General features: G+C 42.2%; 2 protein-coding genes across 8 annotated transcripts in view; one reads left to right on the forward strand and one right to left on the reverse strand.

The window, feature by feature from the left end:
* Positions 1-15,585, reverse strand: part of SNX25 (sorting nexin 25) — an 81,908-nt gene extending 66,323 nt beyond the window's left edge. Inside the window, exons 1-2 of one of the 2 annotated variants that reach the window (XM_068136951.1) lie at positions 15,048-15,585; positions 2,443-2,527 (exon numbers count right to left, since the gene is read on the reverse strand). In XM_068136951.1, the coding sequence (XP_067993052.1) occupies positions 2,443-2,527; positions 15,048-15,497 (535 nt within the window). In that variant the 5' untranslated portion in view covers positions 15,498-15,585. The remainder of the gene's footprint in view (positions 1-2,442; positions 2,528-15,047) is intronic. The other variant, XM_068136950.1, reaches the window with a different exon arrangement.
* Positions 15,586-20,274: 4,689 nt separating this feature from the next.
* CFAP97 (cilia and flagella associated protein 97) overlaps positions 20,275-22,303 on the forward strand; it is a 28,165-nt gene continuing 26,136 nt past the window's right edge. Inside the window, exons 1-2 of one of the 6 annotated variants that reach the window (XM_068136965.1) lie at positions 20,275-20,379; positions 20,708-20,885. In XM_068136965.1, coding sequence (XP_067993066.1) covers positions 20,846-20,885 — 40 coding nt within the window. In that variant the 5' untranslated portion in view covers positions 20,275-20,379; positions 20,708-20,845. The other 5 variants (XM_068136964.1, XM_068136966.1, XM_068136967.1 and 2 more) reach the window with 5 other exon arrangements.

Consider the following 22,303-nt stretch of genomic DNA (forward strand, 5'->3'; position numbering starts at 1 on the left):
GATCAGAGGGCTGGAGCTCCTCTCCTATGAAGACAGGCCAAGAGAGTTCAGGTTGTTCAGTTTGGAGAAGAGAAGGCTCTGACGAGACCTTATTGCAGCCTTCCAATATCTGAAGGTGGCCTACAAGAAAGCTGGTAAGGGACCCTTTAGGGTGTTGGGTAGTGATAAGACTAGGGAGAATGGATCCAAGCTAGAGGAGTTAGGAAGTTCTTCACCATAAGAGTGGTGAGACAGTGGAACACATTGGCCAGGGAGGTGGTGGGAGCCCCATCCCTGGATGTTTCTAAAGCCAGGCTGGATGTGGCCCTGGACACCCTGATCTAGTGGAAGGTGTCCCTGCCTATGGCAGCAGGGCTGGACCTAGATGATCCTTGAGGTCCCTTCCAACCCTGAGAATTTTGCAGTCTGGACAATTAATCACATTCTTGGTAACTTTCTTTAAGCCTTACTGAATGAGGACAGACCCGTCTGAATGATCTGCAGGATACCTTAGATGAAGGCAGACACATTACTCCTATGTGCAAGTAAGAAAAGGGAAGTGTAGCACAACTCTGTTTCCTCCAGTATTGCACAATACCTGTTTGTCTGTCTCCAGATTACCCCACTCTCTCCAACTCTACGGAGATTACGTCAAGGCTTAATTTCAAACTCCAATGCAGGTTATCAAATATTAAAGTACATGTGGTAGAATACAGCAAATAACTTGCAAGTGCTTGTTTCAAACATGTAATGTTTAAACTATACTATTCCTTTCACATCATCAGGAGTCCTCTAATCTCATACATTTCAGATGGAAATGGTGCCTAAAACCAAATTATGGTATGTTGTAATAGTTGACCATCACAGAAGTGTGAGCCAGCAAAGTGTTTTAATTTTATAGAATAGAACAAACCAGGTTGGAAAAGACCTTTGAGATCATCGAGTCCAACCTATCACCCAACACCATCCAATCAACTAAACCCTGGCACCAAGCGCCCCATCCAGTCCCCCCCCAAACACCTCCAGTGATGGTGACTCCACCACCCCCCTGGGCAGCAAACCTCAATGGCCAATCTCCCTCTGGGAAGAACTATTTTAGCTACCCATCCTGCCAACAGCTATTCATAAAAATAACTTTAAAAACATTACACATCCCAAGAGGTTTTCATAACACAAGCAACCTCTTTAAAACAATGATGATTTTAAAATATATTCAGTGTGGGGAAAAAAAAAAAGAAGTAAAAAACCAGTGTTGCAAAGAAATCTTAAGAGGAAAAATATACAGAACAGGAAAAAATATACAGAATTGGATAAAATATTCATAAAGCTACATCAAATTTTATAAACTTATTTTCAAAGCTATAGTACATAACTCCTTGTGTGTTTCCTTCTTCTAATATGCAAGCCAGTTCTTCTCCTCCTCCAAACTGTCTTTTAGGTTTCAACCTAGCATAATCTTTCAAACAACAAATGAAAAAAATGTTTCAGATTCTGAATGTATCTCAAGTTCTACAATATTTTGCATTACCAGGAGTCAGTTGAAAAAAAAATATGTGCAGAAGTAGCAGCTATTTTTCATTTTAAAGAATTGTAAACAAGATATTTTAAACCTGAATGACGTTAGTTCACATTTTACAAGTACAGTGACTGCACAGTGATCCACGGATTTCATAGACTGCATCAGCCAAAAATACAAATGTTGTATATTCAGTTTTCATGGCAAGAGCTGTACTAAATGATAAGACTGCTTGAAAAAGCCTTTAGGATTTATTGGTCCAGCAAAAAAACAATCAGAAATCTTTGATATGTTACCCTTTTATTTAATGCACAAGTATTAAGGATTCTTCATCAGTGACCTGGGAAAAATGGCCTCAAGTTGCACCAGGGGAGGTTTAGATTTGGAAATTAGCAAACATTTCTTTTGAAAGTGTTCAGGTATTGGAACAGGTTGCCAAGGGAGGTGGTGGAGTTGCCATCCCTGGAGGTGTTCAAGAAATGTGTAGACATGGCACTTCAGGACATGGGTTTAATGGCAGTGGTGGTCTTAGGTCTCTTCCAACCTGGTTTATTCTAGTCTATTCTATTGACCTTCAAGATCATTGCATCCAACCTATCATCCAACACCACCTAATCAACTAAACTATGCAACCAAGCACCCTATCAATTCTCCTCTTGAACACCTCCAATGATGGTGACTCCACCACCTCCGCGGGCAGCCCATTCCAATGGGCAATCACTCTCTGTGTGTAGAAGTTCTTCCTAACCTCCTTAAAATATACTTCTGTAAAAAACAGACACTGAAATAACAAAAAAACACCACCACATTGCATACTACAGTGGATCTCTTGGAAAGACCAAGACCTTGCACTTCTATTTTGCATGAAGGAATATTATGCAATCATGGTTTGCTAAGACGACAAGAGATATTCAGTCTAAAGATCTTCTGTCCAAGTTAAGACTTACCTTCTTTCAGTGCTTTATCCATGTTGTGAGAAATGACCACTCGCCTTGATTGAACTGAATCATGGGAGCTTCCAGACCAATTACTCTGAAATTCAAAAATAACATTCATCATAAGAGAAAGGAATAAACCAAAACCGACAGAAGAAATAAAACTGGAATTCATGGTCATCATACAGTAGTTTTGGTTCACATTCTTCTGGGCTTCGTCCTTTAAGGACGCTTCTGGCTGCTGCATTTTAAGCCACTGTCCTACACAAACACTTGTCTAGTTTGAAGTATAAGCTCTTGTAGTGTCCAAAACAGGTGGGTGTAGAGAAAAATATTTTTTCAGGGTTTAGACAAAAAACAGTGATTCATGCTGTCCTTATATAAAAAAGGAGTATAATTCAAATCAGAAATAGAAATTGTCCCCACTGCCACCTAGCTCATTTCACTCCCCTTGATGTGAGCTCAGAGAACTCAGTATGGAGCCAGTGCTTCAGAAACATCCCAAACCCCCCCATATTCACCACACAGGGAATCAGAAAGCAGTAAAAACTTGAAATGAGGGGTTAAGTAAAAAGACTCTGCCATGTCTTTAAAATTAGTATGCCATTATTCCAGCCAATTTGCAGGCTAATAGAGTATTTTGATGAAACATGTTTTCTTCCCACTACAGATAGATCCACATAGACATGTGGATCTATCTATGTCCACATGTGGACATGTGGACATAAAACATGACTTATGGGACACAAATAAAGGACTCTAAGCACTACCCCAACAGCAAAATATTTTCACTCTTCTCGCACCTAACACAGCATTACCACAGATATTTTCCAGGCCATGAAGTGCCCCTCTTCCACTTACATTTAATTGTTCCAACTTTTGGGTGAGAGCAGCAATGCTCCCTAGACTTCTTCCAGTTGCTACTCAGACCACAGCTCTGGTCTTTCAGACATTTTCTTCCCTCTTTAACAATGCTATTCACAGCAAGAACAGCAAGATTTCAGCACATCTGCCTCCATTTTCAGCCCCTCTTACTCATCCTCAACTATAGTTTTGGTAGTAAGGACAGAATATTATCTGATTAGTGGAATGTTACAGCTTTTCAGAGCCCTCTTTTACCTGAACATGCTGCTTGTAAAAATCTTACCCCATACCTGCCCTGATGGCTTCAGAGAGCATTTTTATTGTTTGGAAGAACACCTAACATGACTGTTGTAAGCCTCCAATACATCACCTCTGACTGCTAATGTTGCTGTGCCTCCTCCATGCAAAGCTGTGGTAACGCTAGTCACACAATTATTTCAGGATTTTCTGCTTTATTTGCAGCAGGAAGTTGGATGATTCAAAACCGCAATTTGAAGAGAGGAGGAGACATTAAACATCCCAAATACATGTGAGGAGGGGATACAGAAAGTTGTTCAGGGCTTTCTGTGAAGACAGCTCCTAAACATACTCCATCTTCTTTAACACTGAGGTTAGTTTGGGTGTCCTACAGGACTAATCCTTATGCTAACCTGACCCATACCTGCACAGAAATTGGTAACCTCAAGCCCCTAAGTTAGACATCAACAGTTGTCATTTCCACATAGTTAGCAGGAAGTGTTTTAGAATGGCCTAAAGCATCAGTAAGCACTCTTATGACCTGCTAATTAAATTACTCCTTTCCAAACCAGTTTAAACATGACCTCAGATAAGAAAATTACCAATGTTGAATTCTTGCCTGCCTACCTGCCCTACTTCAAGACTTCTTTACAGCAGAGCAGGGAGGGCGGATGGTGGAGGGGTGGGGTGGGAGGGGGGAGGAGGGGGAGGGAAGAGGCAAGAAATCCTTCAGCATGGATACATCATTGCAAGTAGCTTGTTCCACATCAGCGCAGTAGGATCCAATCTACACAATTCCACAGAGCAGGAACTGATCCTTTTATCTTTCAATCTTGGACATGTGACTAACAAGGCAAACTACTAATGCCTTAGTGAAATGCTGCCTCTTAAATACCAAGATATAAACTCACATTTCAGCCCGCAAGAATACACTTCATTGAGAATATCCTTTACAGCTGGCATGTTTGACTTCTAAAAGGCACCAGCTATTCATTTTTAAGAAAAAGAGTAACACTGACGTTTAGCATGAAGAAGTTTAAGACAGACAAGCGATCAAAAAGAATTTAAAATTTAGCAAGTGAGTATCAGCACTGGCAATGGTGATTTTATGCTGCATGAATAAAGCAAAGGAAGATGCACAGTATAGTGGATTTCCTGAAAATTTTTCCATAGTCATACAACACCACGCAACAGTTTGAGAGATAAGCACAGAGCAAGAACCAAAACAGGTCTCAATGTGGTTTAGGAACAAATGTTCAAGAACAGATCAGAATCTAACAATTGAATAAAAAGGAATGTTTAAATGCATTGGAGTGATGGTGGCTGGGTTAGGTCAGGCTCAAGAAAAAACAGTTCAGGGGAGACTTTATGGCTGTCTCCAACTACCAAACGAGCATGTTCAGAGAAAAGAGAGCCAGACTATTCTTGCAAATGGGCAGGACAAGAGGCAAGGTTGCAACACAGGAAACTCTCATTGCTTACAAGGCAAAACTATTTTAATTATGAGGCTGGTCAAGTCCCAGAATGGAGTCTGAGAGGCTACAGTCTCCATCCTTGAAGACACTTAGAATTCAGCAGGAGAAAGTCCTTAGCAACCTAGTTGGACTCGGAGCAGAAGGGGGGACTAGATGCCCTCCAAACATTTTTTCCAACCTGAACTATCATGGTTCCTGATGATCCTTCAGAGAACTGTGAATTTAATTTAGTGACTGATAATGTATCAGATCTCAAGTTGCCTTGACCAGCTGTTCCAACTCTATTTTCCTTTCAGTCTTTTGAACTTGTATTTACGAGAAAAACAGTTTCATTAGCTTAAATTTGCTTTTAAATTTTAAATGCTGAATTAACTGAATAAGCAGGTACCCCTGAGTTAGATGACAGCAAACACCTTAAAACCAACTGTAAAAACCCAGTAACACAGATTCATCAGCACCTGTGATAACAGAAGGACTTAACAAAACTCACAGTTCAAACTCCGTTCTAACAGCTGAGAGAACAAAAAATCCAGCAGATTTCACTGGAAGATTTTATTCTCACCTCAAGTCAGATGGAGGATGTATATGCAGGGAACAGTAACAGCCAGAAAACTTAAGACTGGAATGTTTTCACATTTTTCTTCATGTCGCTCATCTAAAGGAAAATGGTGCTACATTTCGTGAAACAGTTGGCAAAATCCTGACTGAGCCAAAGATATTCATAAATGGATTTAACACAGACAAGGCTCAGGCCTAGATGCTCTTTTATGCTGATTAAAACCCAGTATGTTTCCATTAATCCTGACCTGCAATGTCACAGCCCACAGCCCACTTCCCTGGGGAAGGGGGGGATCAAATCACGATCCACTCCTTTCAGTTTATTAAGAATGACAGAAATCAGACAAAGTCAGGCTTGACAAAATGACTTTAAAGGGTAAGGGCAGAGCATATTTGGAAAGCACATGCGAAGAATGAGGTTGCTAACAAACACAGAGGCCTGTTTCCTGGAACAGTTCAAGTTTTCCCCAATTTTGACTTTGTTTGTAAGCAAAAAAGTAAAAAGGATGTGTGTGCTTCCTGGAAATTTCTGAATGATACTCATTGTTTGATAATTTTAAGAAAGAAAGATGCAGAAAACAGTCTAGAAAGCCTAGATGCAAAAACTAAGTCAATGTCATCCATGATTTAAACAATTTAAATAATTCCAAATCAGTTTTGAAGAAAACAATAGATGTCAAATAATAAAGAACTCTCAAGGTGTATCAACAACTACACTGAATAAACAGCAAAGCACAGAGAATACAGGAATATCTTCCACTATCAAGAAATCCATCTGCAACACTAACTCATCAAATACAATCAAATGCTAGGCACGTGCTACAGGCACACCACACACAGACTTACATTGCCATGGAATTAAAGCCAGAAGCAAGGAAAAATTAACAATTATTTCTATTACATTAACTGAATGACAACAAAACTAGAACAGAGCTCAGGACAGATTCCCCAATATAAACGGGCATTGTGCATAAGACGCTCGGTTTAATCACTGATCTAAGAGGCAAAAACCTCATCTAATTCAGCGTACAAGAACCACCCAGTTACTCATAGCTACTTGCTTCACCCACTGCTGCTCTACTAACTTTCTTCTTGTCTTTGTAAAAAAAAAAAAAAAAAAAAATACATTAACACCAAATTGGGCTTTGATGATAGAGAGGCACAGCTTCACGTAACACTTCACTGAATTCTCCACAAATTCATCTTTAACCCATTCACACAGAAGGAGTAGTTAGTATTGCTTCAATTTATGAAGCAATAAGGAAATTTCTATTCACAAGAGTTAGTATTTTTAATTAATACCTATAAGTCTATTTAAGATTACAAAGCAAGTATGTATGTCACACATTAAGCAGTAATCTACATATATTAAGGGATACCATAATTACCAATCTAAAAATCGACATAATAGGGTTATCATATTTCAAGTGCATTAAACATCATTAACTCACTAACTATTTTATAATATTAGCATATCTTACTTCCACTAACAGTAGCTTCTAGAACATGTAAACCACACTTATGACATGGGAATCTTCCATCTTACATGTACAGTGTTCAAAAATCAATAAAACTGCTGCAATATAAAAACATTATAATCAGGGCAGAACTACCTTCAATTGAGATTTCAAGTAATACTAGACAGATAAAAATATGAAAATGAAACTTTTCTTAGCTAACACTTTCATTCCCTTCAGCACAGCTAAGAAAATATTGGTAAGATAGCATTCTAATTTCTGCTCAGCAAAAAACACAGCATTATCCTCTGCTGAGATCTTTGATATTTCCATCAAAATAAAGGCTTATGTGACTTTACAGGGTACATGCACAGCCCGAGTCTACTGAACATCTCCACATTCTCCTTCTCTATCAAAAACAAACAAGAACCTATGGCCTATACTTCAAGGCCAAAAGAGCCACATGCTATGAAAACCAAATTGCTGAGAAGCCACAAAGAACTGCATATACTCATTCCTCAGCTGCAGAGGCTTTCCCTCGTCACTTTCTTACAGAGGACACCTTGCCAGAGACTTTGAAAGCAAGATCCCAATGAGCCCACCCTCCCTCATTCTATTGACTCAGCATTGTTCAGTTACCAGAAGAAATGAACTAGCTCCCTCGTTTTGTCATTCATAAGATACTTCAAGTGAAAAGCAATCCTTGCAAAAGTAAAAGCAGCCTGATTCACAGCAAAATATGAAATGTCAATCTATCACAATGCTGAGAAAATTAAATGCCAAGCACAATATAAGGGAGAGCTGAAGATGGCACAGGTATAACAGAAGGAAACAGCATGGGTTTCATGACAACAAAAGAAATTTCTAAATATACATAACAGATAAAAGGATGTGGAGAAAAATTATGGTTGGCACCATTAAGGAGTTACAGGACAAATAAGCGAGACAGAGACTGAAAAACATTTCACCTACTGAGATCAATCTCCTGTAAGAATAAACTTACCAACTTTAAATTACACCTGCAGGTAATCAACACATGCAGCCCTGACAAAACTTCAATTCTTTACAACACTGAATTTAAACTCTCTCAGCTGAAGTTAGATTTTATAAATCCCTGAGGATAACATATTCCACAGATCCCTAAAAATAAAATGTAGCAGAAATGTTCAAGCTACAGGCCCCAAAGTGTAACAGGCTGCCACTGAACATGTACAATTCACGCAATATTCTTAGAATTTTTAAGTATTCCTGAAATTGCTAGGCAGTCATAGAATCACAGAATGGTCTGGGCCGGAAGAGACCTCCAAAGGTCATCTAGTCCCACATCCTGCATTCAGCAGGGACATCCTCAACTAGATCAGGTTGCCCAGGGCCTCATCAAGTCTCACCTTGAATATGTCCGCAGAAGGGGCCTCAACCATCACCCTGGACAGCCTCTTCCAGTGCTCTACCACCCTCATAGTAAAGAACTTGGTCCTAACATCCATTCTGAATCTGCTGTTCTCCAGTTTGAAGCCACCGCCTCTTGTTCTGTCACTGCAGGCCTTCGTAAACAGTCTCTCTCCATCCTTCCTGTAGGCCCCCTTAAGGTATTGAAAGGCTGCTATTAGGTCTCCCTGGAGTTTCCTCTTCTCCAGGCTGAAAAAACCCAGTTCCAGCTGCTTCATCTTATCCTCACAGCCGAGGTACTCCAACCCCCTGATCATTTTCGTGGCCTTCCTCTGGACCCGCTCCATCAGGTTCATGTCCTTCCTACACTGAGGGCTCCAGAGTTGGACACAGTTCTCCAGGTGAGGTCTCACCAGAGCAGAGTAAAGTGGCAGAATCACCTCTCTGGATCTGCTAGCAACTCATCTTTTGATGCAGTCCCACAATGCTTTCTCATTATTTTAATTTCAGGATGTCCCTAGCAGTGAACTCACCTGCATCATCAAAACCTGCCTATGTAAGAGATAGCACCAGGAACAAAAGTGCCAGGCTCAGTTCTGTTAAAAACTAACCAAACATAATCCTCTTCTTTCAATCCAGAAACAACTGATAAATTTTTAAAACAGTAGTACATCGGAATATCTGTTTGTGAGTCCCAGAGAACCTAAAAAGTGAGTCCCAGAGAACCTAAAAAAAGCACAACAGAAGATCAGAAAGCAGAGACCATAACGACTGTCAAAAGTAACAGCAAAAATCCTGCCGTATTAAAGCTCTCAATATTCCCTAGTGGGCCAGGGAATGAGACAGACTGTAGGAACACACTTGGCTTTAGGATGATGAAAACCCCCATGAATACTTTTGAAGACTTACTAAATTGTACAGACTGAAAAGAGTTAAGAAGTTTCTCTTCTCTCACAGCTGCTCCAAACTGCTCATTACCTCAAGAACTGCTTTGCATCACTATTGAAATTGATGCCCACAGATGGCAAACCTTCCACTTCCTACAGCTGCTGGGGCTTCTGCAAGCTTACATTCACAAGCTTCGTATGATGGCAGAAGTCCAACAGAGAATGGAAAAATAAAACTACATGTCCTTTCTCCCTGTTCCTTTTGAAGAACGTAACAGAAGCAGAGCACTCAGCTTGGATATTATGACAAATATTCAACCTAGGTTAAGTTGCCGTTGCATTTAAATCACTCTGATCATTTCCCATGATCACACTACTCGCTCTGTTATAGCTTAAAGAAAATCCAGTGCTATCTTCCAGGATCTGGAGATTTGAATTAGTACCTGATGCAAAGAGATTTACCACTGCGTACTGGTTTGGGCTGGGATAGAGTTCATTTTCTTCACAGTAGCTATTATGGGATAAATTTTGGCTTCGTGTTGACAACAGAGTCTATAACACAGAGATGTTTTAGCTACTGCTGAGCAGTGTTTACACAGTATTCCAGGCCTTTTCTGGATACAGTATACCCCAACTGACCAAAGGGAAATCCAATGAAATCACCCTCAGCATATAAAGCTGGGGGAAGGAGGAGGGAGGGACACTTGGAGTGATAGTGTTTGTCTTCCCAAGTAACTGTTACACGTGATGAAGCCCTGCCAATGGGAAGTGGTGAACAAATTCCTTCTTTTGCTTCACTTTTGTGCAAGGCTTTTGCTCATCTATTAAACTGGTTTTAATCTGTAACCTACAAGTTTTCTCACTTTTAGTCTTGCAATTCTCTCTCCTGCCCTACTGGGGAGTAGTGAGCAAGCGGTTGTGTGATGCTCAGTTGCCAGCTGGAGTTAAACCACGATACCATGCCCTCTTATTAGTGCCAGATTCACAGAAAGTCCACGTTCAAGGGCAGAACAAGCCCTTAGGAACATAAAACATTGAAATGTGGCAATCAGGGCCAGAAAGTAAGAGTAAACAATTTCTGAAAATGGAGAGCTACCGAACAAGAGTGACTAAATACATTAGGAACTGACTTTTAAGGAAATACCCAAAATCAGTGGCAACTATTAACCATAGGAAACTAAAACCAGGACATCAGAAACAGTGTACCCTTTTTGCTGGGGGAAAACAAACAAACCCCCCAAAACCAAAACAGAAAACCTACCCACTTTCATTACTTTTCTGTTAGTGCTGCAAGACAGTCCAGGCACATCACTCTCTATACAGAGTATCACTCATTTAATCTGAATTTAAAATATAGCTCTTAAATCTAATAAACTAATCCTTGACTTTTGCATTATTTAAATGATGATGATAACCCAGCTCTCTATTATTCATGGGTTTTGCTTTGAATCAGAGTCAAAACACTTTGCTGAAAAGAAAATTCTGTCCTGCCAGGTTTTTCTGGCTGAGAAACAATGCACACTGGAAATGTGAGAAAAAGCTTTTCCCTTTTCCTTTCCACTAACTTGGATAACCTGCTGCTTCTTATGAAGAGTTAAAGCCATCTCTCCTACAACCACACAACTTAACAGTAGTGTAGGAAGCACTGAACTGAATTTATAGATGTGACACACATTCTATAACCAGGGCTATACGAGCACATCATCTGATACTTGAAAAGGGAAAACCTCCTTTGAGACAGACATTTTATGAAAGCACAGTTGCATCACCATGCCTCTTTACTGTCTTACATTTTGCTGTCCTCCACTGCCACAAATAATCTTGTCCTACAGCAGTTCCTAAGAAGTGCTGAAAAACACCTGATAATAACCTACTATGTGATTTTGAGGCATTGTTTGATTCTCACTATTTTGATATCTATAGAAACTATTTAACAATATTATTGCCTGCAAGTACTTGAATTAGTAAGTAAAGTAATATGATGAGTTGCCTGTAGAGCTCTCTTCCCAGTGAAAATATAAAAGAACACAGGAAGAAACAAAGCTTTATGTTGAAGTTAGAAGACTGCCCAGATGTACCTTGTGACCAAAGCTCTCACATACAGGAAGGCTATGTTGAAAGTGTATCTCATGACAGACACACAAACTGCACAGCTTGCTTTACAGTTAGCAGCTGATTTCAAATGCTCTTGCTAAGATACCTGACTTTAGCATAAAATCTTTAGCTTTCAAGTCTCAAATGGGTTATGCAAACAGCATTTAGGACAAGGAACAGCTTCTCATATGGAAATATGGCTTCTCAAAGCAACAAGCTCAGACAAAATGAATAAAGGCATAGACTTTGCTACCCTGAAGTCTGAACCTGCCACACAACACCTCCTTACCCAAGTAATTCTCTTGCATGAACAGGTCCATGAAAACCAACAGCACTAAACTCACACTGTAAGTGCTTGAGAATAGAGAACTTACCAAAAAATCCATTTTTTTCAGCACAGCATAAAGAACTTCATCCAAGTCCTTCTGAAAGTCAGCCAAAAGCACTCCCACTCACCTTACAAGGGGTAAGCCTGACTCCCGCTAGAGTAAATATTTATTACTGAATACTTGCTGTTTCCTCACCTGCTAACTCAAATGTGAAAATCACTCAAAGAAAAAAAAATGAAGCACTCTACCTTGAGTTCACATACATAAAACACATGCAGAGCAAGACACCAGCCATAAGACTCTTTCCCAGGAAAAACATAAATTCTTTTTTTTTTAATTATTAGGCCAACAGAGCTTTCTCCTCCATCCTTGAGGAAAAGATGCAACAATGCTGAAGAAATCCTAGCTTAACAGGCATCCTGTTACTGCCTTCCAGAAGGGACGGGGAGGGGGGGAAACAAACCAACAACAAAACACCACAAACAAAAAAAAAAAAGCCACAAGCAAACAAAACCACCAAACCAAAACCACTCAGGATCTATGGAAAGACATCAGGCTTTATCGAAGATTTGTAAATAAAAAAAGGATATCAAATAAAAATATTAACCTAAGCATTTTCAAAAGTAAATGTATGAAGGAAACTTCGCAAGAAACATGTTAGTGAATGGACTACCCTTCCACATGCTGCCTACACAGACACTATTCTTTTCTACAGCTACATGTTGCTGAAGGATCAATTAGGAACTGCTACAAAATTGTGCTCATAAAAAAACTATGTCAAAGAGCTTTGCAGCCCTAGAGCCATTTTGTATCAGAAATAAATCAACAGAACTGTAGACTAAAGGCATGAGAAACCCAAATAACATTCCTGGAATTACAGCTTCTAAATAGCAAGGGTAAGATAACTTGGTCCTTTTTTTTGACAGCCTTTTTCACTGAGCCAGGTTCAATTTTGAGAACTGTGTGAAAAGCAAGAAAAATTTTAATAGAATCAGGGAGAGGGTGAAGAAATGATCTCAGGAAAAAAGAGTTGCAGCAGGTACTGCTGTTTACCGGTGACTTTTAACTACCAGATTTCGATTCTCTTCTGAAATAACAAACATTTACCACGGGGCTACAATAAACCCAAAGAGCACAAAGCAAGAGCAGGTGTGCACTACAGACTAATCCAATGGATGCACACAAAAAGAAAGTGCTCATGGTATAGTAACTGAAATGGCAGTATTTGTCTCTGGACAGTTCTAGTTTCACTCCTGGTCAGTGGACCTATATATTATGTTTTTCACAATTACAGGGGTTTGGGTTTTTTCCCCTCATTTTTTTTTCCTTTCCAAACTAAACCTATTTTCATTGTTTCACAAATCTGACAGTTGCTTCTGATTGTGGCAGCCGGGAGAGTTCGATTATAAAGTGTACGTAAAGATTTTTTTGTTCTATGTATATGTGCTACGTATATAATACATTTTCTTAACAATGAATGAACACATAGCCAATTGTTCAGATAAGTGTACCAGCATATAAACGTCACGAGATCTATGCCATTATCACCAAAATACCCAATCTTGCAGATTTGAAGGCAACAAGAATTTACTTTCCATTTCCTTCCCCTTAGTTTCCATTTGGTGTAAGGTAGTTGAATAGTGAAATCCCAAAGCACGTAGTCCTTTATTACTCAGGTGCTTATGCACTTAACATTTGTTACTCAGCATTTCTACAAAAAACCAACTAGCTGAACAATACCTAGCTGTACACACTAAATACACTATATTCAGAACAGGAACCTTCTGCTTGTCACTTGTTGACTTTATATGTCACGTACATCTTTTCACTTCCCTATTTTGCACTTCACACACACACACACACACACAATTTATTCTTCACTCCATTCACACCCTGATGTTGACTCCCTGAGCAAAGAGGATTTAAGGAGAGTCTAACTAGAAGACAAACCAAGTATCACACACAGCCACTGCCACAAACAGATCCTGAATGCTCCCAACTAGTATTGTTAATTTAAATCACTGACCACTTGGCTCTCTTCTACTGTGTTCTGCCACTTTCCATTAAATGTAGGCCCTGGAAAAATGTATTGCTCAAACAGAGCATCTTTTTCACTCCTTAGGTCAAAGAATGAAGGAATAAATCTGATGCAGATCAGCTAGATGATCTAAATGGCAAGACAGAATGACAGTCAACTGTATCAGCCAAGTGATTTCTAACAGATTCTCTGCCCTACCAGCACACACTGCTTTCTGCAAATTCAGCTGCACCGACTGCAGCCCCACAAACACTGAAGTGGCAGAATTATTTACTTGATGCTAACAAGAAGAGTATATGTACTAAACTTAATGAACTGGGTCACCAGAACAGCTAGGCTGTACACTAAGGTGGCACAAATTTTGCTCCTTTTTCTTTGTAGAGTGCTCTCAGGTATCCTGTGTGACACTAGTGAAGTGAAATAGCACTTAGGTGGTAATGTCTACTGCTGCAGCACTTCTCATACTAACACACCCCGCTAAGGTCTACAACTCACTGGTGAAGGGCGAAGGCAATTCAGCCAGAATCACTGCCTTGGTGTAAAACACCACAACCCTGCGCCCTATGGGCAAAGTGGGAGGGTAGGCAAATCCTCATTTCCAGCAACAGTTTTTCAGGCCTTCCTAGGATCAGCTCCAGAACATTTCATAACTTGATCAGGGGCAAGGGGTGGATGGGAGGAAAGCTATTTTGACGAGCACCTCTACAGTCAGTCTCAAAGTACCTTGAGCTACTAACGCCATTCAGAAGAAATAAAAAAATACTAAGGAATGAACTACAAGGAGCTCACGAACATGAATTCGAACATTTTTGCAGCTGTACAGAACGTGAGTTTGTTTATCTTTTGCGTAGAGGTCTGCAGCGGTTTGAGAATACGCTGGGACTTCCTCAAGGCATTATAAGACTATCTGAAACTGCCTAACTTAAGAACATACATTTACACAATGCTACGCTGGTTCTTCGAGCACCTCTATCTCACTAACGACATTTCAACTGAAGAAGCAGAAAAGGATTCGAGACATAGCCAACAACAAACTCCCGTACGAGCATGCCTGCAATCCGAAGGTCTCTCTCAAAGCAAAGACTTGTTTTTTCAATGCCACCTGCGTCCCTCTGCCACAACTTTGCCCGTTCAATGCCCCGACGAGCGGCTGAGAGCGGGCAGGGTGCAGCGGCGGAGCGAGGCCCGCAACGCCTCCCTCCGCCTCCTTCCCGCTCTCCTGCGGGTGGGACAGGGAGGGCACACCGCGGCCACCATCCGCCCCGCTCCACTCTCCTCACTCTACTTACCCCCGCGATCCGCAGGACCGGAGCTGCGGCGGCGAAGTCTGGTGGCGGCAGGCGGCGGCGACCGCGACACACCAGGACGATCAGGGTGCCCAGCGCGGCGGCGGCAGCGCCGCAGCCCGCGTAGAGGGCGAGGCGGAGCAGCAGCAGGGCCAGGCACGGCGGCCCACCGCCCCCTGTCTCGGCCCGCTCCTGTCCCAGGTGGACGACGGACATGGCCAGCAGCACCAGACCCACCGCCAGCACGAAGCGGGACGTGCCAGGATCTTCGTCCTCCTCGTCCTCCGCTGCCTCCTCCTCGCCACCGCCGCCAGCCACAGCGGCGGCCGCCGGAGCGCTGCGGCGGCCGGCCTCGCCGCCGGGGCCGTGCGAGCTCGACGGGCCGGGAGCCATAGCCCCTGCCGTCTCGGGCTGCCCGACCGTGCTGCTAGCGCTGTCGGCACCGGGGAACATGCTGCTCCTGGTGCCGCTGGGACCAAGAGCATCTCCTGCCGCGACAGCCCCCTGCGAAGGTCGCCACTCCCGGGCCCCCTCCTCTCCTCCTCCGCCGCCTCCGCCGCCACCCGCCGCCGCCACTGGCACAGCTGCGGCCGCCGGGGGAGCCGGAGCTCATGCCCGGCGGCAGGCAGATGCACGGCGGCCCAGCCGCTTCCTAGCGGCCGCTGAGGCGGCAGCGCTGCCCGCCGGTAGGCGACGGGAGCCCAGCGCCGTAGCAGCAGGCGGGGAGGGCCCGCCGCGCCTCTCGGTGTCCGGCAGGGGGAGGAGGCGGGGGCGGTGCCTGCCGGGCGGGCGGGCCGGGGACAAGTGCGCCAGCCGCGCCGCGGGGCCTGGGCTCCTGGCGGTGTACTTTGGCCTATGGGTTCTGCCGCTGCGGGGCGCGGAGGAGTCTCCGCGCACGGACCGGGAAACTACTGCGGTCGGATGAAACGAGAAGGGGAAGGTGGCTCCCCGCGGGGATCCCTGACGGCTGCGGTGTGGAGCTGTGTCCCGCAGAAAGCTAAGGGAGCCCCTCCTCCATGGGCCGCCTGGCCGAGCTGGGGGGATGGGATTCCGCAGGCCGCAGATCAGCTCGGTCGGGCCAGAACGGTTTGGTTGCAGCACCGAGGCCCTTGCCGGAGCTCAGGACACAGCATTGACCTGGGGCATCCCCACCTGAGTGAGCACTGTACACACCCCATTGCCTACACCCCTCTGATCAGCCGAAGGAGACCAGAAAAACCTGGGCTGCAGAAACGTAAAGTTGATCGAACAGCAATTAAAATGACATGGTAGTAATTCTCCAAAATGTAGTCTCTTAACACGTAGTCCCACTACTCCAAGGGAAGCCTGCCAGCATGCGTATCACTACGGTCCTTCCGCTGGTCTGATGTGTTATAATGCTTATAGCAGACTCCAAGAACAGAAATCCCTTGTATGGCAAAAGCCTTGCCATGTTTTCAGCTGTACTCGAGATGCATGTTCACCGTGCCCTAAGTGTGCTGCAAGTACAGCTCCTCTGAACTCACAGGTTCATAGCGGCTACCAACCACAGCCAAAGCAGGAGGCCTTGACCTCTTCAGAGTAAGAGTAAAGGGCATTGCTTTCCTTAAGGAAGCCAAGCTGAGCCAAAGTAGGTTTACAAGCATTTACTCAGGGGCCTCATTTTAAGAACAGATATCCCATTAAGAAAGTTAAGCACTGTAGGCGTGTTTACAGGTATTCAGATTTCTGGGAAGGGCTTGTCAGAGTGTCGCTACTTTGGTGGTCTTAATGTGAAAAATAGCCCGGATTGTTAACTTTTAAACAACAGGTATTGGTGCTGAGGTTGGAATCCTTTTTATTTATTCATGTTCTCCATATCTGTAAAAAAAAAGTTACTTCTGTAAAATGAATGATACTAGCAGATGAAAAACAGGTATGAATATCAAGGCCCCAGTATCATTAATGTTTACATTTCTGTAGAATATGAAGGGTGTAACTAGCACAATTTTAAAACCAGACACTGAATTTCCCTGTGTTCCTGTGATGCCAAGTAAGCCAGGGCACTGAGTGTAAACAATACTGATGTCAAAAGGTTCAATGACAGCCTTGATGTGGCACTGTAACAGGGGAATGAGCATCAGCTCTTAGTACAGAACTGTACTGTACACATGCACAATATAGGTACAGAGCTAGTCAGGGTTCTAAGTTACAGCAAATGTTTTACTCCACCATGGTATCTTCTAAACTGGTTCTAACTTAACCCATGGTGTCTAATGGTATGGCCTGGCTGGTACACAAGATTGCCACTATACACATGTGCCTTTATCTATTAGAGATCTGCATAGCAATGTATTTCCTCTCAAAATCCCAATGTAGTTTTTAATCAGTTTCAGCTCCCATGTTAATCACTGACCAAAAGAAACACTGCTCCTTAATCTGATCCAAAGTCCTTAGAGTAACTTAATTTTATGACTTGCCTTATTCTTTTCAGTGGATATTAATTGTACAGAGACCTTGTGAATGATAGCTCAGACCACTGACAAAGTGTCCAAAATTGATTAATGTATCCAATGTGATTAAAGGTGAAAATCATCATATCATAATATTGGAGTGATAGTCCATTCCCATTGGAACCACCATGTGTCAAAATATTCTGATGCTTCACTTAGGGACCAAGGTTCTTTCAATACTTCCAATCACTAATACCAACAGTAGTCTGAAAGCTTTTTGGTATGGCTGACCCTGCCAGAAGGTTTCCTACAAAGTAATTTTATCCTCACCAGGTATAAAATGAAAAGCAGTGATCCATCTCCCAGCACAGTATTCCTTAAAGATTTCAGAAAATACAGGGTTTTGGACTGAGTTCAAGATCTATTCTGGGATCTTAATGAAGAGCCACACAAGAAACCAGACAGATTATGTAGAGGCCTTCTACTGCAAATGCATTCAGGAAACTGCCTGGGTCTCTGTCAAAACTACTTAAGAGAATTGAATTTTTAAATTAACCTGAAGCACAGCATGTAATGTTGTTAGCCCTGTGTAAACAGAGGTTATTTTCTTATTAGAGTATTAATTCTCAGAAGTGGAGGAGGAGATAAAAAAATAAACCTACCTGCAATAACGATTTAGACCTGCAGTGCTTACGCACAAACCAGATCTTGTCTGAATGAGTAATCCCACCAATTTTGTCTAGGATCATCCCCTGAATTAGACATGTCTAAATCAACTGAAGCATGCATCCCTAGACCTAGAGGAAAATGTGATTGTTTTTCTTTTAGTTTTTAATAAGATTCTCTGACTTCAACATGAGATACAACTCCTAATATTCTAGGTGACATCCTAGCTCCACTGAAATCAAAGGCAATTTTCAAGTTCACCTCAGGTTATTTGAACTTCCCCTTTTGTACTTTAAAAATTACTTCTCTGTACAATACAAAAGGATTACAGAGGTTAACTTTCTGAACTGAAGGTCATTTTATTCTCTTTCCATAACTATTTACTCAGTCATGGAACTAGTTTATAATAGAAGAGATTTTAACTCTACCTTTTTCAAACATTACAGCAAATATCTTTCCTGCAAAAATAAGACTATTTTAAAAGATAAATGTTTTAAAAGAGAAATTATGTGTTATTTGGGGGAAGAATCAGCATCCTCACTTTTTCCCCTTTGAGCTTGTAGTGTAATTTATCTGTTTATAACACACCTAGACAAAGCCCCACTGGTCTGAAAACAGTTTTACAACTGTCTTCAGTGTCAGTCTTGCAACTTTCATCTTCAAAGAACCACAAACTTTAAACTTTGGTAAATTTGTACCTCTAAAATCATAGAATATTTTGCATTGGAAGATATTCTAAAAGTCATCTAGTCCAATCCACAACGTTTAGACAAGGTTAAAATGAATGTTTCTCTAAAGGCCTTTTCACATTTTTTTTGTTTTGTGAGTCTTTCTGGCTCAGATCACATTGCTATAAAGGTTAGCAGTTTACCACTTCTCAGCTAAAGTAGACATTTCTATTAGGGGTAAAAAAAAAAACCCAAAACCTATGTAAAGTGCATACTTAGTTCATATTTTTAGCATTCTTACAACTTTGAATTAATTACATGCTTTTTTATAACCACTGTGGTGCTTCATTTTAGTTACAGTCATGTTAACAATTTATAGAAATTTCTAAAAGACTCTAAGGCACAAACCCCAGATATGGTCATGAACTTTTAAATCTAGTGGTATGGACAAGTGATAACTAAAACTGCTAGAAACAATCATAGGAAAGAGAGAAAACAAATTTACTGGGTAGTGTACACTGTTGATTTGATGAGCCTTAGCTAATAGAGCAAGAAAGCAGATTGTCAGATTTCTCAGTGTCTTATTGAGCACCTTTCACAAAACTCAAGAAAAAAATTCTAATTACTTCTCAAAGGTTTGTAGAATAAGGGGACTTAAAAATGCCAAAGTTTTTTTCCTTTTAAAACTTTCCCTGCAACAGTAGATGCTTTGAATTTGGTTGGAAATGTTAAATGCAGATACATTTCAGTGGAAACCACACAAACAAACTCTATTAAAGCAGTCATACTTTCATTTAATTTTATCTTTGTTTTTCATATATTATGACTGCAAAACTTCTACTTACACATTTATTTATTTGTTCTCCTTACAAGAATGTAGACTTCATGACATGGACTTTAATTACATGATCATATGCTATTCTTCTATTAGGCTGCGTTCCTCCTTCAGTGAAAACTAATCAAACTGCTCTCACAAAATAACAATTTTGTTGCCCACGTTTCTACAAACTATGTAAATTTCCTCATCTTGGGACACCATTCCCTCCATATGGGCTGCCAACACTTCAACCAGGAGTGCCATCATCCCAATTTGGGACACCATCGGCGCCGTCTGAGGTATTGTATCCCAGCGTGAAAAAGTATCACCTCAGCATGGGGCCTCAGTGCCTCGAAGTAGGGCACTGTGATCTCAACCTAGGATGCCATTACCTCAAAAACGGAGTGCCAGCACCTCAACGTGGAATCCTGTATCATCCCAGTCTGGGGACTATCACCTCAACCCGAGACACCATCATCTCAGCATGAGGCGTCAGTACCTCAGCAAGCGCCCCCGCTTCCTCACGCCTTCCTGTGCAACCCAGAAAGGTGTGAGCTAAGCGGCGAATCTGCCCCCAGGGGGGCGGGATGCGAGGACTTCCCACTGGGAGGTCTCAGCCCCCGGCTCCTTTCCCGCCCCCCTCATTAGGCACCGCCTTTCCGCACCCGACGATGCAAAGGGGCCGGCCCGGGCTGCACAGGAACCTGGCGTCCAGACGTCGGCTGTAGAGCTGCTGTTTCCCGTTCCCCTCCGCTCTTCTAGCTCCTGTGTGTGTGAGTAGCCGCTCGGTTGCCTGCGCCGTTACCATAACAAAACGGGGGAGGGGAAGACGGTGGTTGCTGCTGGTTCCCGGAGGCTGCCGACCTCCTCTGGCAACGGCCAGGCCGCTGGGTGCTCAGTCTCGGGGGTCGCCGAACGGAAGGCGCCCAGAAAGCGGGTGCGTGGCGGTTGGCAGCGGCGGAAGGGTACGGTAGGCATTTTCTTCGCTCGCGTGTGGTAAGTTTGGCCAGACCAAACAAGGGGGGAGACATGGTTTGGTTTGGTTTGATATATAAATAATTATAATTATGTAATTTTAATTTTTTTTTTTTTTTTTTTTAGATTTGTTGTCTTTTTACTTGTGTGCCTGCCTGAGCGACGCCTATGTAGGTGTCTCCCAACCAAGTCATGCTGTATTTGGTGGGCTTCAGCTGCTGTAGAGCTGCCAGAGTTTAGTCATGCTGTTGTGAAACGTGTTTTATGCCCCGCTCTTCTCCTCGGGGATTTGGTTGGAAAAGAGGTGGAGGATTTTCTTCTGAGACAGTCTTTCGTTGGGACTGGAATTATGTGGGAACGGGTTCCTGCGTCGTGTGTGCCATCCTCAGCCTTGCTGGACTAGGAGGGATGTGTTAAAGGGGTGCTCGAATAGTGTTCAGTGAAGTGTTTTGGTTGGATGTAATTCATGGGAATTAAGTCAACCGAAATGATCGTTATAAGCAGCTTGCCTCGGTTGTGTTAATTATTGTGTTAGGCAAATCGCCGCAGTTTCCTCGGGACAGCCGTGTTGTAACTCCCCCTGCCCTGCACAGGGCTAGGTTCTGCAGTGACAATTCCCAAGGTGGGATTGTGGTTTGGAAAAATACCCCACCACCAAATCTGCGAATTTGTGCGGAAATCGCAGAAGAGGTAGCACTAAGTCCTGGGCCTTCTGGCTGTCTTTGCTCTGCTACAGGTGCTGTACAGAGTACGGAATTAATTCCAGCGTGTCTCAGCGAGATGATACAACAAACAGCAACATATGTCATCTTTATGAAGCTCCCTCTTTTCTGGAGTTTTCACAGCATGCTAGGGAACTTGGCATTTTAAAATACAGTTTGACATGGCTCCTGGCACAACCTGATTTACGGTTGTGTAACTTCTATGCCTTGCTATAGTTTTTCCCTTACAGTTGTGTGAAACACAGTTCTTCAGAAACTGGTTTTATTAAGGTGTGCAAGTATTTACACTTGTTCATTCTTAGTATCAAACCTATATAAAAGCCATCTAGTACTTGTGTTTTGACATTTATATATTTTTCACTTGTCTAGCTAAGATTTCTATGCAACATTCTCAGAAACAGCAGGAAGACTGTGGGATGGAATAAATATAACAGAAATAGCAGTGCTAAATTTATTTTGTGTGCCTTTGTTAGGAGGTGCTCAGTATAAAATGAGTGCTTTTTTGCATATTTTTGCTTCTATGAAAAAAGTAGTTAATCTCCTTTTCTTGGATAGAAAGGGATTGCTAGAATTGTCAATGGAGAGAGAGCAAAGTTGCACAAGAAGTTAAATTCTTCAGAGGAGCTATTTTAAGTAAAAAATGAAGACCTCATTCCTGGATGTTGGCTAAAGACTGGGTCTGTAAAATAATTGGCATTTTAAAATAGATTCCAAAAACTTAGATTCAGCTTCTGGAATGCTTCAAGCTTTCTCATTTTAGGTTGTTGTGTGGTTGGTTGCTTTTTTTTTTTTCCTGTAGTGCAGACATTGTTCCTTTGTGTCTTCTCAGCCTAGAAGATTCCTGTAATGGTATGGAATGGAGACTAGGGAAGAAGAGAGAACAAGTAATTTGTGGACATTCTCTTCCATTTCTTGAGAGTTTTTGTGACCTACTGGGATTTTTGCTTTGATTTTGTATTTTTTCCATGTTTAAAAGTCCATTCATAGAATCCAGTGTTTC

This window comes from Melanerpes formicivorus, unplaced genomic scaffold (genome assembly GCF_026170545.1).
Source record: "Melanerpes formicivorus ecotype bairdi unplaced genomic scaffold, bMelFor1.0.p_v2 SCAF_4, whole genome shotgun sequence".
Lineage (NCBI taxonomy): Eukaryota > Metazoa > Chordata > Aves > Piciformes > Picidae > Melanerpes > Melanerpes formicivorus.